Below are 18,810 nucleotides of genomic sequence, written 5' to 3' on the forward strand. Positions count from 1 at the left end.
TCACAGTCAGGGCGGCTATTTCCTGCCAAGGCAGGGGGCCGGACTAGATGATCTACCTAGGTCCCTTCCGACTCTAGCTACTATGAAACTATGAAACTATAAGATGATAAAAGAATCCTCAGATTTAGATTGTCCAAATGTAAGATGTGAACAAAACTAAATCTGCATCTAGTGCTTCCATTAATTAATTTAGGACCATTCCTGCAACATGCTTAACTACTTAGACAAGCCAGTGGTTCTCAACTTTTTGAGACTCAAGGTATCCCTGGATAGGCTCAAGGCACTCCTTGGAAAATGCCAGTTCTAAGTTTTCACTCTTTTTTTTACTACTGAAAAATAATAGAGCGTTTTTCTGTTGCAAAGCACTCAGCCCACAACTATGGATTTGAAATTTCAGGCTTTATCTTGTAAACCTTGTTTGCAAACCTTGTTGGAACATGACAGCATTCTTGAAACAGTCTCAAGGCATCCCAGGGTGCTGTGGTACCCTGCTTGAAAATCACTGTGCTAAGCACTCCCAAACTACTTCTGATTCCAGAAGATGAAGCTCCTAAGCACCCTGCAAAACATGTCCAGCTCTTTGCAGGATCAAGCTCAAAGTTGCCTGCTTTTCTCTCATCCCACCTTGATACCACCATTCTTGAGTGTGAAGGATACACTAGGATGAAGACATTTCTGTACATTGCCCTAAAATGCTTTAAAATTCTACCTTAAGATTAACAGGAGAGACATCTAAGCCCCTTAACTCAAGGGCCACTGTATGAAAGAGAAAAAAATATGATTGTGCTCAAGTATTTGTTCTTTAAAACTAGGCAAACATGTCATTCAGAAAATGAGGAATCTGGCAAAATGGCCTGTCTTATCTTGTTTACATGCAGAAGAGTTATTGAGGAAGATAAGTGATCACTTTGAAGATTTGACTCATTTCTATCCTAGTTTGCTGAATACTTACTTGCTATAGGTTGCTATGTGTTTCCAATCAGAGGTTGTTAAGTACACAAAATAAGGCTGAATTTTATTTGCAGAAGCAAATGTTCAAAGGTTAAATTTTATTGCTCCAAAAGCAGTATCTATAAACTAGGATAATACTTTAGGGATCATTAACTTAGTAGTTATGCCAGTGACTTTAAAAAAAAAATAGTTCAGACATTTTGTAAAACACGCAAGGTAAAATATTGAACTAAATACCTTAAGCATGCTTTCATTCTTATAACATATTTAGCCATAAATGTGTAGGGAATAATATTTTTCTCATGGAAAAAGAAATATGTGGGGTATGTTTCCCTACATACTATAGTGAAGTGGATGATTAAAAATATATAGAAAGAAACATTTGGAGCCAATTAACAATAAAATGGTTTGAAATCAAATGGTATTGCAATCAAATGGTTTGAAAACAGGACAATGAGTCAGAAATTCTGGCACTAGTCTTAACACTGACAAACTTCCTTCCTGGTTTTGGCAGATCATTTAACCTGTCTCTCTTTTCCCTCGTATTTGTAAAAAAAACAAACAAACAATGGCAATAACTCAGAGATATTGTGAAAAATAAATACCTGTTAGTAAGGTACAGTGAAGAAGAAAAGCACAACAAAGGCACTGAAATAATCACATATACCTACTATATCACAAGGGTATCAAAGGCCTTATTACAATTAGACCTGAAACCTGTATAAGTTCTATTTTCAGAATGCTTCACTAAACTTTGAATTCTCAATGCCAACATGGACAATCAAAATGGTTTTAACGGATTGAGGAGAACACATCAAGCAGACACAAATTAACATGTACAAATACAAAGGCATATCATTTCAAAGGTTTTTAGAAACTCTTATGTGCAGCATCTACCACTAACTGAACAATATCCAGTGTGCAAATACTGTTGAGTCCCAGTCACCTACTCAGTCACCTTCAGCAAATATATTTACTATTGACATTGAGGCCCCTTTATTCAACTGTGAAAGATTTCATGTTCCATACTACAGTCCCCACATTTGGAATTTTACAGCAAAATGCTGCAGTCCCATTTGTTCTGAATGGTCACGTAATGACCTGCACCAGTACTCATCCTCTGGGGGTCTTGAAATAAGCTGTCACCATCTGGGCACAGAGTCATATGTGCCTCACTGCTTGACAGCCTGAGTGGGCATCAGCACCAACACCAGTGACACGAACCAGAAACAAAGATAGCAGAAGCAGAGATGAGCAACATGACAAAATGCAACAGCAGCTTCACTCTTATGCTTAAAGGATGAAAACAGCTTCTTGTGCACTCTGCAGGAAAAGAGACTCCAACGGACAACAGATGCAGGTGGATGCTGGGGGTAAAAGGTCTTAGCTCCACACAGTAAACATATGAACTATTCTCTATCTTGAAAGGCCTTAAAATCAGGCATTTCTTACAACTAATTTCCCATCATTTGCAGTTTAAATCATTGCTTTGACATCTTATCAAATGTAAAGAATAAAGGATACAAAATTACAACCTTGACAACTGTTGTCTGTGGACAGGTGACATTCTATCTCCACTCTCATGACAAATATTTTACATGAAAATTTCCTATTGTGCATTATTGTATCAGCTAATGCTTTCTGTTATTTTCTACAGGGGTTTACTGTGAATTCAGACACCACAGGACATTCTAGTCTTTCAGCCTGTGTAATGAACAAGGGAAGCAAGGTTGTATTCTTATTTGTGCTACGTGCCCTAAATCTGAGCTATAACTGGAGCTTTGGGCATTGAACCAGCACGTTGCAATGAGGTCATGAGGAGCTGATATTTTGAATGATATTTAGAATACCATTCTTCCTTCCTGAAAAGAAATGCATCTGTGGCACATGCCTGTTACAAATTTCTCTTAGCTCTGGATTTATAAGAGCTCTTGTTCAGACCCTCTGAAAGTAGATAAGCCTGCAGAGATTTTGCATCTAATAAAGGGTTAATAATAACTTCATAATACTGTCAGCCCACTAGAAAAAGATGGTACATCAGTAAAGTTCACAACCACCCATTCTGTCAGGAATCCCACACAGATACTTAAAGAAATATAAGTAAGAAACACTATTAAGCCTAAAGTTAGTAATGTTTTTTGACTGGTCACTTCTGAAGGCAAGGAAACAAATCTTCTTCCCCCATCATTTTAGCCTAGATGCCAAGCTCATCTGCATTATTTTCCTTCAGTAAAGAGAAAAAGAACCATATCATTTTGCAGTTTTCAAAGCCAATTTTCTTCTTGCTTTCTTCTTCTTATGCTGCAACAACTGTAACCTCCTTCTGAGTCAGAGACAGATATTAATGTATTTATAAAAATACACTCATGCATAAATGCCATTAATTAGAGGATCAAGTATTTATAGCATAGGCCAATTTTAATCTATCACATCCCTACAATTCTACTTACAATAGTTGCTATCAAAACATTTATCTGTGCCTTTACAGTTATAATATTACCCCAGTATCAGAGATATTTCTTATGTGAATTAAAAGAAATAGTGCAGATATTATGATACTGTCGCCAATTCTACGTGTACAGGCAATCTGTAATAATGTCAATGGTATCAATGGTACCTATAGGGGATTACACGTAACACTTCTTCATAGGCTGATAATGAGTATACTGCCATACTAAAAGTTTTAATTTCCAATGTTTACCTAATGAAGCTCAAAACACACTGCATTAGCTATGTACATATAAGAGCCACTTCCCCTCAATATAAGGGCAGTTTTTGGACAGATGGGCATACCCTGCACTATAAAATAACAGGACAGAAATTTCAGGTTGTTTTTTATAGTCAACCTATCCTGATTTTGCTAATAAGTGTAACAAAGCCACTGCCCAAATACCATAGGCCTGTCCTGTTCTATGGCCCTAATAATAAGGGTTAAGAGCCCCATTTCTCTCAGATGGGAGCTCATTTCCCTGCTCCTTATCCCAGTATGCAAGGGTGAGAAACAGGTCAGCATGTGACCCATTGTAAGCATGTGACCCATTGTAGGACATTACTGTACTTCACTGATAACTGACATGGCTTTGTGGCCTTAACCACTGCAGACCAAATACTAAGCTGGTGCAACAGAGCTTCACCAAAGGTTTACCTATGTACATTCTGGATGGACCTGTGCTGATAAGAGAGAGGCAGTTAGTGGTGTGAACACAAATTCCCATTGCAGACACCATGAGTTAGCCAACAACTCAGCCAGCTACAGGACAGTCTGCCCTGTGCCTCTGGCAAAGGCAGTTGTTTCATCAAGGAAGATGACAAGGAAATGACTCATGGGGGAAGGGCAGAGAAGCAATTTACAATGCACAATATAAATTAATAGCAAGCTTATTCTCTAGTGAAGACAAACTTTGGTACTATACTGTTTGCCCAAGCCTTTCCTTTTTTTTCTCTATATCCTTATCACTCTGCTGTTGGAGACACAAGAGCCAGAGTGTTGAAGAAGGTTGGTACGTTGCCATTTTTGTTATCTTATTCTCACACTGATGCTAAAAATTTGCAGTCCTGCCCAAAAATCTTATCCTTTATGTAAATCTATTTAAAAAAAAACCCTTATCCAAACCTACCATTGTTAGCTGATACCAAATCAGTACAACAATATGCCATAGGCATATCTTGATCTAATTATGTTCTGGAGAGAACTAAAATAGATCTGAAGAAAATGTAGATAACAGAAGAGACAAAACAAGAAAGGGAAAGGAAGAACATAAACAAGAGATAAAAGAAGAACAGAGAAAGAAGGATAAACTTCTGTGATATAAAAATACAGGATTAGCTGATAGTGAAATTGTTGGGGAGGGTAGAGGGCACCACCCAAGAAGAAAAAGGCCATTGGTGAAAAATCTAATAATACAGTTAACCTGAAATAGAGTAACTTTGTGCTCAGAAGCTTATCTAAAATCTATCCTTACCATATCACCTTCCCAAAAAAATTATCCCTGCCTCGTGAAAATAAACGTCACTGAGGAAGAATGTGAATGTGCAAATAGTACTTTTATAAGTAGGGGCAAGCTTCAAATAATGTACTTGACTTGAACTGTATAAACAGTTAAGAATAATTTACATAGTATCTATGGCTTTCAAGTAATGCTGGTGAATATGAAACTTCACCTATTTAATTCCATAAATTTGTCTACAACTGACAGTATTGCAATGCTTCATTATGTTGTAGTATATAGCAATCAGGCATTGTGCTTGCAAATAAAGCATAATGTAGATGATTATATTCCCAATTTACTCAACAATTGCTTTTTAATGTGTATATTGCTCACAAGAATTGATGTGAATCCCTCCACTCCCACATCAGAAGCACCCATCATTACTGACTTGGGCATGCTCACAAAAACTATGTTGCAGTACTTTTCCTGCAATCAAAGACAACTGGGTCCCCTTTTAACTCCTCTTGTAACTCCAGGCCTTGGTTTCCCCACACCTACTTCCATTACACAGCTTTCCAGTCTTCTCAGTCATTCCTGGTCTGAGAAACACATAACAATACAAGTTTTAAAAAAACACTTAAAAAGGAGGGAAGACTTTTCCCCACTAATCCCTTAACTTCCTTAATTCTCTTTCATTTGTGCAAAAATCTCCCCTCACATACACATTTAGGTTTCTTCAGTGCTGGAATTAGAAGAGATGTGTGAATATGTCAAAGTGCAAAGGGCTCTGAATGAAAAGCCACACCTCTGAAAAGAGAAAGATCTCATTATGATTTACACCTCTTTTGCAAGCATATCCACTGACAAATAGCTCACTGCCTACACATGCATTTGAACTAAAACATTAAATGGAATCCACTACACAAAATTTAACAAGGCAAATGTACAATGGTCATCTATTGCAAGGCATGGATAGTTTAAGATCATGCTCACAACAATGCCTTCTGCAAGCGTTTTTAAACCACCTTTTCTCCTTCTTTACATTATTTACCCTTTTAGCACCTAAGTGTCTTACAGACAGGTATGAAATCAGTTCTGGATCCAGACAATTTACAATACAGATCTGTCTCACCCATTTCACTTTACTAAGCTAATGTAACTGAAAAGAGATTGTGCTCAGATGTGGAAGTAAACAGCCTGAAAAATCACCTTTCTCCTTGAAAAATTCATATCTCCTATAGCTACAATTAGCTTCAAGAAGATATGAACTGGAAGCAGCTAATAAAAACAATTATTTTCCTTCTTTTTTTCCAGTTTATTTCCATTGTACTTTTGGCACTGTCCTTGCCAGTGCACTGCTTATCCCATAAAGTTAGTCAATAATGGACTCCACATAGCTAGACCCCCATGAGCCCCAGTAAAGTCTATGGACAGCCATTGGATGTAAGGGTTTGCCCACACTCATTGCAGGGTCAGGGTTTTAACTTCTCCCATTCTAAAAGACTTTGATAAATATCAACAGAAAAGAAAGAAGGAAAAAGGGGGAGGGAGGCAAATGAGATACAAAACACAGGGCCCCAGGTTTTTTGGGTTGTTTTTTTTTGGGGGGGGTGGGTATTTAGTGCTTCTTACTTTAAGTCCTTGCAGCTCTGCAAAAACTTCAGTTCTTTAAAATTCATCCATTACACAATATTCAGGGTGAGAGTATCTCTTTAACCAAGATAAACACGTAGTTTATGAAGTTGCAAATGTATGGATTTAATAAACACATTTACCAATACACTTATCCACTTGAAAATTAAATAAACTTCTTGGATAAATATCCTCATTTTAAAAGAGTTGTGGGGGGAAAAAAAGTTGTGCCAAATGTTTTAGTAACATTTATGTCACAGTTACTTTTATAGATTAAAAAGAAATAAGTCAAATGCTTTTGATTAGAAGCCCAAAAAAATTCAGGTATCACTTTTCTGACGTGGAATTGTTTTAAAAGAGTGGGAAAGGGACTAGAACACATAAAAGATCTGTGAGAAAGGAAGCACCAGAACTAGCAGCAAGGTGGGGTTGCCTGCATGGTCAGCCCTTCATTTGAATGCAAATGTAATTATGAAAGCAGGCAGTTACCCTGACGTCAGGCAAGATCTTGGTAAACCATTACCACCAGCACCTGGTAATGCAGTTGTTGATATTACAGGATGAGGTAGAAGAAGCAAAGAAGTGTGTCAATTTTTAGGAAGATTAGGAATAGCTAAAACAAAAAATTAAAAGGTGAAGGGGAAAAAATGGCAAGCAGAATATCATAGCAACTACTTCTACCCGTTTTGACCATAATGTATGTGAGTTATCTCTTGGATAAAGAAGCCAGCATGTATCCGGGATCTGCAAGGTGCAACAACAACCTGCCAGTCCAAAACTTTGTCTCCATGCCGCCCTACTCAGATTATATGGGATATCATCATGTGCCAAGTATGGACAACCATGGACAGACTTCAGGAACCTGGGGATCTCACTACGGCCCACAAAGAGAGGATTGGAATGCCTATGGGCCCGGACCCTCCAGCACAGTTACTGCTGCACAGATCAATGGCTCCTCTCCTGGGCAGGTCTCCTACAGTTCTGCTGATTACAACTCTCTTCATCCTGCTGGATCTGGGATTTTACCTCCTGTAGATACAGTTAATACGGAGCAAATCTCTCCCAACCCTCAAAGGCACAGCTCTTATGAATGGATGCGGAAAACAGTGCAATCTAACGCTGCAGGTAAGTGTACACTAAACTTTCAACTTCTTAAAATATCTTTATCTTTCTCTACCCTTTTTTGATAAAGGGCCTTATACGGATCACCTGTATCGCTGGTTCGCTCATGAGAGTTAATCTTACTTACATTTTATAATTACAGTTTGAAATAACCTAGCTCTAGTTTCACTTTTCCTCCTAGACTTGCTCTGTGATATTATTCATACAGAATGGCCAGTGTGTCCTACCTTAGATGTGGTTGCGTGTTGTTAACATATACAGTGATTCTTGCATATACGCTCTGGAAAGTGCTTCAAGGCATGTGGGATGCTACTGAAACAAACAAGTAGTCTTTTTGATTAAATGTGTTTTCATATGAGCATTTTAAATATGTAACTATTGGACTTTAACCAAGAAGATTTAAACAAAAAATCAGGAAAATGTATTAAATGCAGTTACTGGAATGAGTTGTGTCTGTATCTTACACATTGTTTAGTAATAAGCATCTTAACAACTTCAAGCTGACTTTATTCCTTGCAAAAATTCTTGAAAAATATTTTAGTTCAGTTCCCCAAAACTGTAATGATGAAGCCATTTTCTTCTGAAATTATTTTATCCCCTGTTTCATTTAAATGCTTTATCATCAATTGAGTGGATACTTTTCCAGGAAAGCTAGTTGCTTCATTTATGATTTTATTGATGTGATTTATGACCTTTATAGTAGAAGGCAGGGTAGAGTTGCACCTTATTTTTCCACAGCTATAAAGTCTAAATCAAAAGGAAGATCCCTGAACATTTTCATTTAATTTGAAGTATATTCTTAAGATATCACCTTCCTGTATGGCAGGATTTTGCTATTTTTTACGATCAGACTTTTAAAAATCATTTTGTTCCAACTGTCACAGCCTGATGTGCCTGTTTTTTGCGGCAAGCTACATGCCAGAAGAACTTTTCTATGTAGCTCATTTGGGTGTAGATGAGGTGTAGCAAGGGCTGTCAGTTGCTAAATCTATTGTTACGGTTAAAAATAGTAAGTGTGTGTTACAGAGCATCAAAGAAAAAGGCCTAAGGAAAGAAGGATAATTACGGTTGGAACAATCTTACCAGATAAAGAAATTGAGTATGTTGACTTCAAACAGCTATTATCACTTAAAAGTGAGATTTTAAAAAATAATTTCTCAATGAATATGGTAATATTTATGTTATTTTCCATTGCTGCTAAAAATACAAATAAATTCTAGATAATCTTAGGCTATCATTTCTTGTCCTTTTGGGAGCCTAAACAAGGTGTGTCAAACCTGACAGATTGACTGGGCCTGGTTTCCCCTTATATACCCTTGTGTAAGACAGAAATAACTCCGTTGAAATAAATGGCCTTTCAAAGGTGTCAGAGTTGAATGCAGCTCCCCAAAACTGCGGGGACTGAATTAAATGGTAAGCGGACAAAAATGTCCTTGGTATAACTCTACTGAACTGAAATAATACATTTCAAGTAAGTAGAATATACATGAACCCTTGTTCCATATAGCACCTACTGTACAGAGATGAGAAGACACTTAGGCCTGGATCCTGGAAAGACTTGTGTACGTGGTTGCTTAACTGTGGCCCCATAGAGCAAAGCATTTAAGAAAATGCTTACGTACCTCTTTATTCAGGAAAGCACATGCTTAGGTGCTTCGCGCGCCACTAAAAAGGATAGCTGAATAGGGGCCTACATTTTTGCAATTGCAGGGACACAATAGCAGGTAAAACTTTATAGGGCTTTAGATGCTGAGGATCCAATCCCTTGAGGTGCTCAAAACACTCAATTCCCAAGGACCATGTACAATATGGGTTGATCCTACTAAAAATAAAAGTACATTTAGAAAAATAAAACGTAAACATGAAATGTAACGTGTTTTAATCCTCAGACCTAGGGACACACCAAAGAATGGTCTTTTTTTTTAAATTAAAACATTGAATGAGAGTGTTTTACATCCCATTGGTCACAAGCAATTGCTCCAGTGAAAACAGAGTTTTAATAATCTGTGTGTGCAGGTGGTGGGGGAGAACTTTGGTGTCTGTTTTGTTTTTTGAAAACGAAAATTCAAAAACAAAGGATATACATGTAAAAAATGGGTGTTGTATACGACAATTGATTGATATATTCTCCAGGACACAACACAGTAAGAATGGCTTCAGGCATTGTATCCTTTACGGAATAATAATTAAAAAAAAAAATCAGAAGTGGAAAAAGAAAATCAATTGGATCACCGTATCCACTCTTACCAATGTAGGTCTGTGCTCTGTATGCATTATACACAGCTCCACTCACTCTATCTTTACATGACTTTAAAATACGGTTTCCAGCACTTTCCTTTCAAGAATACTTCATTGTCTGATAACACTTACTGTTCAGAAATTAATTATATGCCCTGCAATGATTTCTTATGTGCTTAATTTCATCCATTCTAAGTAGTTCCACTGAGGTCAATTTTAGTTAAGCAGGTGGGTAAATATTCTGGGATTAAAACATATAAATTTGGAAGAGGGAACTTTCCTTAATACAGTCCGGAAGACACCAGTGTGAATTACAAATTATTTTATATAAAATTCAGTTCCATCTGAAGCAAAAACATTAACAATTTTAAGATGCCAATCAGGAAGAAAATGGTGTATAGAGGCATAGCATTCTTTTTTGTCTTTTCAATAGTCTGTGTTCATGTTGAAATGCAATTCTTTTATAATATATTCTTTTGCAAATAAAGTATATTGAGTATGCCTTTTTAACAGCAAATGTTAACATTCCAGCCTTCCAAAGATACAGTATAATTATGCTGGGTTTTTAAAAATAAGTAGCATACTTATTATGCAACAAGAAATTTAAAAAATGTAAATGAAGTTTAGCAGGATATCTTTCGAGACTAATTGTCACGAACAGAAAGGAACATACATCCATGTTTCCTGTGCCTGATCTATTAAAGTCAAAGAACATTCCCATTGATTTTAAGGGTGTAGAGTCAGAACCTAAATCAAAGTAATTTCTAAATCAATTAAAGTGATAGTATAAACTGAAGATTGAGGTTTCCTTCTTTTATATTCCACAATGTGTGGGATGGAATGAAGGAAGGAAGAAGTGTTCGAATAGAGGTCTGGAGTTCAAACCTGCTAATAATTGAATGTGAAAATCACAGGAGTGAACAACCCAGTCAGTCTGACTCACAAGGATATCAACAGAGAGTTTGGTGAGAAGGGGTAAAAGAATAAAGATTTCCCCTGGCATAGGGATGGAGAACCTTTAACGCATACATGTATTTATTTTCCCCTGTATTACATCTACATATCCACACATATACATATATGGTTTTAGATTGACAGTGCTATACAAATAGGTCAGATGTGTTACCAAAAGAGAACTACAGCTAGAAAGTAAAGTAGGAAAGCAACTATGGGGGAAAAGGGCCTGGTCCCAGTTCTAATGCTAATTTATTTCACTTTGTAAACCAGTTGTGACATTTATTTTTTCCCTGAGCTACATTGTCTTGGGTTTTGAGGCCTATCTGTCATATTGAGGCAACAGACCCTTTTAACACCTCTCTTTGCTTTGATATGCAGTCCTGTCTCTTCCCTCTCCCTCTTTTCTTCAGGAGTTATATTGCCGGAAAGGGTGATAATTTTCACAGCAAATAAAGAGGCCTTTTCCTCGCTTTATTGTCTTCAGAAGAAATGCTCTGTGAATTTTATGACCAAGGGGAATAGGCTAAACTGTCCCTCCTACTCACTCCCTTGAATCTTGGTTATATTTACTGATTATGGAGAAGTTGGAATAACCCTGTTGAATTTTAACTCTTGTTTTCAAAGGTTACACTTTAGGCCATCAGTCTAATTGGAACCTGAATATCTGAGACACTGTTAGCATAACTATCATTAAAGGCAAATATTTCAAAGCCAGGGACTTAGCCACCTTAATAAAAACAGAATATGGTCAAAACATTAATCAAACACTAATTTCACCTAAAAATGTAACTTTTCGCAGTAAGGGACTTCCCTATTTAAAACTGAGATTTAGGAAATTGCCCTTGATTTTGCATAGTTTAAAATTCATTCAGCACATGTGGTTTGGGGCTCAGATAAAACTGCCTGGAGTAATCTGCTGGGTTGTATGCTAAAAATTAAAAAAAACATGAACAAAAGAAATATTCCTTCATCTATTCCTGTCCTTTTCTTTTCTTCCCTAAGATGAAAGGAAGTCTGACATTTGTTTAGGGCTTGTAAATTCCAAACCAATTGGCTTGTGTTTCTGAATGTGAAAGGAGTTCTTGATAAAATCTTCTTGTAGCTCTTTTGTGTGGCGTGTGCTTCATCTTAACACCTCCATGGAGTTTAGGGAACCACTTTAAAGGAGTCTTTGTCCTACAGTTTGTCCCAGAAAAACACATCAAAAACAGCCTGGGAAGATCAGAAGAATTTAAGCAAAAAACAGAAAACAAAAACAAAAAAATGCCAGCTACCCAATCAACTTTGAAAAGTGTGAAAGAGAACAAGTAAATTACAATATGATCTCCTGGATTAATGTCAGATGAAGAACTGTTTAATAATCTCCCAGGAATGAAAATGTGTATTTCTCAACATCAAGTAGTGTTGCCATTGATATTATTATTAATCCAGTGCTAAGAACACGTTTTTTCTCAAAAAAATTAAATTGAAAAAATGAGGCTATTTAACAAGAATTTTAGCACCTGATCTTGGGAAATGAGTATGCTTAGCACCCCAAAGGTTTAGGTCCAAAAGGCATTCATAACCTTGCATGAGGGTAAATCATTCTAAGTAAATGTTACTGAACTGGTATATCCTAGAATCAAGCTGATAAACTATGTTTCTGCTCTGTTTTTAGTGGAATATTTCCTCAGTCATATGTTTGGTTTTACAGTTAACACTAATATCTTGGTTCTAAATTTCATCAATATATGGAAAGTTTCTAGTCAAAAGATATAATGGCTGAATTTCAGTACTGGGTGAATCCTTCCTGAATGGCAGAAGGTAGGACAGAGTGGCACTTTAGGGACTACCAGATTCAGAGACATAAGCTTTCATAAGTGACAGCCTATTTTGTTGGATACTACTCTGCCCTGCCTTCTGCCAGACTTCAGATTAACATAGATAATTACGTCTCTCTTCCTAGGTTGTCTACATCTGCAAACACATACTGACAGAGCACAAAATCACTCAGCAATAAAATGCAGCTATCTCTGGGTGTATATATATGGATGTGTACATGGATACAACCTAATTAAAAAAACTCCAAACATTTTAGAAGGCCATTAGCTCAGAAGTGAAAACAGCATATATATTCTGAAAAATAATGGAGTTGCTCATATTTTTAATGCATCCGTTACAAGGAAAAATAATTAGGAAAAATTACTAAAAACTAACCCAAAGAGCAGCAATAGGAGAATGAAGCATTAGTTAAAGCATGAAAGTTAGGAGATCTAAATTCAGTTCATAGCTGTGCCATAAATACACGGTGTGACCCTAGCTAAATCACTTACTTTCTCTGCATTTCAGTTTTCCTATCTATTTTCTGCACAGAAAATAATCCCATATAGGTCCTATGAAAGTATATGTATGACTGTAAAGTTCTTTGATATCTGCAGATGAAAAATGCTACATAACATTAGAGTATTAAAATATTATATTTTTCCTAAACAGGTAAAACAAGAACAAAAGAAAAGTACCGGGTTGTTTACACAGATCATCAAAGACTAGAATTAGAGAAGGAATTTCATTGCAACAGATACATTACAATACGGAGAAAGTCTGAACTTGCAGCTAATCTGGGACTATCTGAGAGACAGGTACATGGAGAATAAAGTTTTCCCACCTATTCATTTTTAAAAGCCAGGTCTTGTAAACTCTAGTGTCAGAGATGACAAGAAGCTAAATTCAGTACTGAAACTTTATCTATAGCATGCTATCAAGGCCCAAGTGATAAACTGTATGAATGCCATGGTGACAAACATAGGAACTATATACAGAATTAAACCAAGTCAACATATAAAGAATCTGCACTCATGTATTTTCTGGTTACTCTGAGGGCAAAGTTTGAATGACTGAATCAAAATACAGGTTTAGAAAAGCACTTTTTCTTGATTATATGACAGCTTAACAAACCACAGTATTCTGTTAGTTCCATCCATCATAACAATGGGATTCTGCATTTTGCTTCATTTACAAAGTGGTAGGTAGCCCAGAAGAGAAGTACAGTCACACAGTTCAGCTCTCAGCAAACACTATCAAAATGAAAAACACAGATACCAATAAAACTAAATACCTGTGCATTTTGGTATTGATTTTATCATTTTTTCTGTGAGATATCCTTCTTTGATCACTGTGAACTGAGTACATGAACTGAGGGTCTTCTTTAGCTTCAGTAAGTTTTTTTTTTCTATTGCTTTACAGTCCACTGCATATGCACTTACTTATTAGATGCAGGCTGCTTTAAGGCAGACATTTTAAGACCAAATTCTTATTTCTATGCACTGCTCATAGCTCTGACTTAAGAAAACATTCAATAGATGCATTACATTTACTGTTAATCAGGACATCATCTGAGCATATGCCCAAGTTAAGCTAGTACTTAAATGTTACCCTGAAGAACGCTGTTTTCTGAATTGGAGCCCAAGTAACCTGGCTGTGTTCAGGGGAAATCTGTAGGAACTCAAGGTGAAGAATTCCTCACTGCAATGCTAGGAGGAGAGATCACTCGTGGAAAACAACTCAGGAGAATAACAGTGGTATGAACTGTTGCATGCAGACCCAGGCCCCCATCCCTACTTTCACAACTAAAATTCACTGGTTCTGTTGTGGAAAGTAGAGAAGAGGGGACTTGGCATTATTAAACAAATTATCATCTTTCTAATATACCTCATATATTCTTTATATATACCTCATATATTGTTCCCCTCCTGGAATAAGCATATTTTGGCAGAATGCAGGTCACAGTGAAACCTTAACAAATCCATTCAGAAATGCATAAGCTTTTGTTGGTAGAAGCCCACTTCGTCAGATGTTTGAACATTCCCCCTCTTTAGATGTCACCTCCTCATCCATGTGCACTCTGTGAAAGAACATGGAGTTAAAGAAAACCAATATATTAAAATAAAACATTAGGATGCATAAATATGCAATGATAGTTTATGGTCAGGCAATGGATTTTTAGAAATACATGTCCTAGTGTGAATCAACTGTATTAAGTTACACTAACGGTATTCCTGAAATAACTAATGTCAGTACCTAGATTTAGCATTTAATTCTCTTTTTGTGTAAAGTTGCTTTACATGAACTAGACTTATTTTTGACCATGCCTTTTATTAATATTTCCTTATTTTTCATCAAGTAAAGCTTAGATAAGATATGCAATTATCTGTCACCATTCCTACAGAACACATCCCCAACCAAGCTAACTATTGCTTGTCATCCTATACACAGAACAATGGAAAGGATTAGGCTGTACAAAGAAGACCATAGAAAATAATGCTGAACTATGTTAATGCTGTTATATAGCTAAAACTACATCCTCACAAGCAATATTGTGTTTAGTCCTGGTCCCCCAACCTAAAACAATTTAGGAAAATTGTAAGAGATTCAGAGCTGAAATGGAGATGGTTTTAGAACAAGGTGGACAACCATCTGCTGGGAATGGTTTGGGTAGATCCTGCCTTAGTTGCTGATTTCTATGATCCCGCGAGAGAGACTGGGAACAGAGTAAGATGATGAATAACACTGGCTTATATAAAGGAATATGGGGGCTCCTATGTACTCTCTCATAAGAAAAAATGGTGGGATGCTCCATCAGATGGTAAGGCACCAAACTGAAAACTGATCATAGTAAACACTTTTCCATATGCATGAAAGTTCCTAGTTTGTGGAAGTTCCCATTACTAAGTATCACTGATCTTGAAAGCTTAGCAAGATTCCAAAAAAGGATTAACCATTTCTACAGATAACAAGAATAATCACAAGCATGTTAAATATGATGTTTTTAACATGTGGAAAGGAATAATGCCTCATGATTCAGGGCATAAACCAACCTTTAACAGGGCTTAGGCAGTAATTTATAGGCCACTTAACTCCCCAGAATCATCTTGTACTACTGCCTATAAAGGCTAGATACTGGAACAGATGGATCTTTGGTCTGATCCAGTAAGGGAATTCCTAAATTGCTATTAAAAAGAAAAATGTATAATAGAGATTTGATATGAAAAACTAATAACGTTTCCACAGATTACAATATAAAATGCAGTTGTGTAACAACAAACAAGCACAACTTTTTCACTGCTTCAGGCTAGTTTTTCCTCCCCTTTTATATCACTGTTAGTATTGTATACCGGCTGTTACTATTTCTTAGAAATAAACGTTGTTCATAATGTTTCAGGTGAAAATCTGGTTTCAGAATCGCCGAGCCAAGGAGAGGAAAATGATCAAGAAGAAAATCTCGCAGTTTGATGGCAGTGGGGGCTCAGTTCAGAGTGACTCCGGCTCAGTCAGCCCAGCTGAAATGTCCCACTCCCTCTTTCCACCCCCACATGCAATAAATGGATTACAGCCCATTGAGATACAGCAGGTCATCGTTTCAGAATGAACAGGGCGGGAAAAATGTGAAAAGGATTTTTCTTTTCTCTGTGACATGTCAGTTTTGTGAAGGACCATGCTCATTCGGGTCTCTTCAGAGTGCTGGCTGCCCTGCACAGGAACCAGGACTGTTTCCAAAATATTTTAATTACTGCAGAAATCTCAGGGAACCCTTGCTGCTAAAATCCATCACTCATAAAGCTTTGAGTAGGATGTAATTTTGTTGCAGATATTGCCAGGAAGAGTGAAACAACTGAAGACTAGGGGGAAGGTAGTTCTAATCAGTTTATATTTTGCAGAAACTTGTTGGTGAACAGTACAATACAAGGAAATGTGGGATGCTGGCTTTATTTGTGTGCATTACATTTTTATATAATTAGAGTTACCTGTAGATGTTTATAAACATTCATATTTAGAATACTGAAGAGTATGCCACCTTTTAAAAAAAGACGCAACAAAAATATTTTAAATACATCAAGAAAAAATGGGACATAATGTTACAATAACAACATATTGCATCTAGTCAAATTAAAGGTATCTTTTTTTGTCCTACATTACTGTACACAGTATGTTCAGGGCTTCTAAATACAATAAATTTACAAACCTATAGTATCTTACACCAAACCTGTCAAGATTTGTTTGATGGTAAGAGCTTTAGTAATTAGTAAATACCAAATGGCTCAAAGCATATAAACATTACTTCATTTTTTGATTACTGCATACTTTATTGTTTAATAAAAAGAGGATTGACAGAAAAATCTGTTATTTTTAACAAAGTCTCTATGCATTTGCCCCATGACCTGAAGGATTGAAGTAAAAAAAAAATTTTAAAAAAATCAGCCTTTGGCTAGTTGCAAGCATTTCCCATTGATTGTAAATAGGGTTTAGTACTGGCTGACAGGCAGAATGCAAGTCCTTCTGATTCACTTAGCATCAGGTGTAGAGTGCTAACACCAGTGCCAGACTATAGTGAGTAATCAGTGCCAGCAACTCAGCATTCATGAACACTTCCATAACTTCACTTCACCCATGACGAAGAAACAAAAAGTTTTTTCCTGGAGAAAGAAACAAGAGTTGGGGCTGAGGTTTGGGCAGCAAGAAGTGGGTGGCAGAAAAGATAACAAAAGAAAAAGCTGTAAGTTGACACCCAGAAGATTTTTACATGTCTTAAATGTATTCTTTATCTCAACAAGGTCAAAGTCTTATGCTCAGAAATAAACAGCCAAACCAATGCACCTGGCAGCATGGATAAAACTAAATAGGGGACTCTGATTCTATAAAGCCAACTGCTTGTTCTGAAGACATGTGACAATGCTTTTCCCAGTTTATCTGAAGATTCCCTATTCCTATCACACTGCCATTCATTAGTTGCTAATGCTATAGAATAACACACAGTTTAGCATTGGTTGCCAATATTATAGCATAAAATACTCCAGCACTCTATACAAGAGTTACAATGCTTTACAATGCAAGAAGTATAGTTGAAGCAGAGCTACTCTCTTATTACCCATAGCTCCCACACCAGTCAACACTGGGAGGCCAGTTATCACAGAGAGGCAAGCTAGAGCTTTTCTGAAGTTATTGTTCACGGGTGAATGATATACCCAATGTGTTATTCCGCCTAAAGTCTTCAGCTACTAGCATACTTCTATCTTCCTTCACTGATGCTTTTCTGGCCCTCAAAACTGAACTGAGTCACAAATATAACTTGTTAAACAATAGTGTAAGACTTTTCTAATGAACAATGTCTACAAATACATCAGGAAATGTGCATGCTTCTTGTATTCTATTAAACTGCTGCTTCAGTGACTTTCATATGATTTCAGAAAATTGTATGTACCAAAGGATTCTTCAAGGGATCCTTGCTAAGTAATTAGCTTTTAGTAACTTTTAGGTTAAAGGGAAACCCTTGAAGGAAATCGCATTAAAATATTACCATTCACAGCATTATTTGGATTTTTTTAAATTAACCCATGCAAGTGTACAAATTCCATTTTATGCTTCTGGCATGTGGCTAACATGTCATTGGGGATCTTTTAATTCGCTGTTAAAAGATTAACTGAATAAATATACTAAAAGTTAACATTCAAATAGCAGTCTGTATTGCCAAAGCACTACGTGAATATTAACAAATCAATCCTCAATACATTTGAGTAGAGAGCAGTAGTTAGCTGTTAGTCTGAAGTCAGGCAGAAGGCAGGACAGGGTGGCACCTTTGAGACTGATAGGTTTAGAGAGCCATGAGCTTTGGTAGGTAACAGCTTGTTTCATCAGATGTATTTTCCCATTTTACAGATAAGGAGAATGAGACTAATTGGTTTATCCCGATGTCACACAGGCAGTCTGGGTTAGAACTGGGATTCATATGCCTCCTCTGTAGTCGTGCTGCCTTCAAGTCAAGAAGCGGGATGGCATGAAAGATAGAGCTGCAAAGTCTTTGTAAATCTGTCACAGATTATTCCCTGTATATATGCACGGTCAGGAATGTGTGTGAACTTAGGGGGGCTCTGTTTCCAACAAATACACTGCACAAATTCAAAACAGGTTCAAATTTGAGATCATTTAAAACTAGCATGCTGAGCTATCC

General features: G+C 36.7%; 1 protein-coding gene across 1 annotated transcript; it reads left to right on the top strand.

The window, feature by feature from the left end:
* Positions 1–7,072: 7,072 nt before the first annotated feature.
* Positions 7,073–18,138, top strand: LOC109313759 (homeobox protein CDX-4-like). Its single transcript, XM_019540470.1, has 3 exons — positions 7,073–7,637; positions 13,302–13,447; positions 16,027–18,138. The coding sequence occupies exons 1-3, from the start codon at positions 7,208–7,210 to the stop codon at positions 16,231–16,233; spliced, it is 783 nt and encodes a 260-aa protein (XP_019396015.1). The 5' UTR covers positions 7,073–7,207; the 3' UTR covers positions 16,234–18,138.
* The last annotated feature ends 672 nt before the right edge of the window (positions 18,139–18,810 follow it).

This window comes from Crocodylus porosus, unplaced genomic scaffold (assembly GCF_001723895.1).
Source record: "Crocodylus porosus isolate Cpor-Errol unplaced genomic scaffold, CroPor_comp1, whole genome shotgun sequence".
In the NCBI taxonomy this organism is placed as follows: domain Eukaryota; kingdom Metazoa; phylum Chordata; order Crocodylia; family Crocodylidae; genus Crocodylus; species Crocodylus porosus.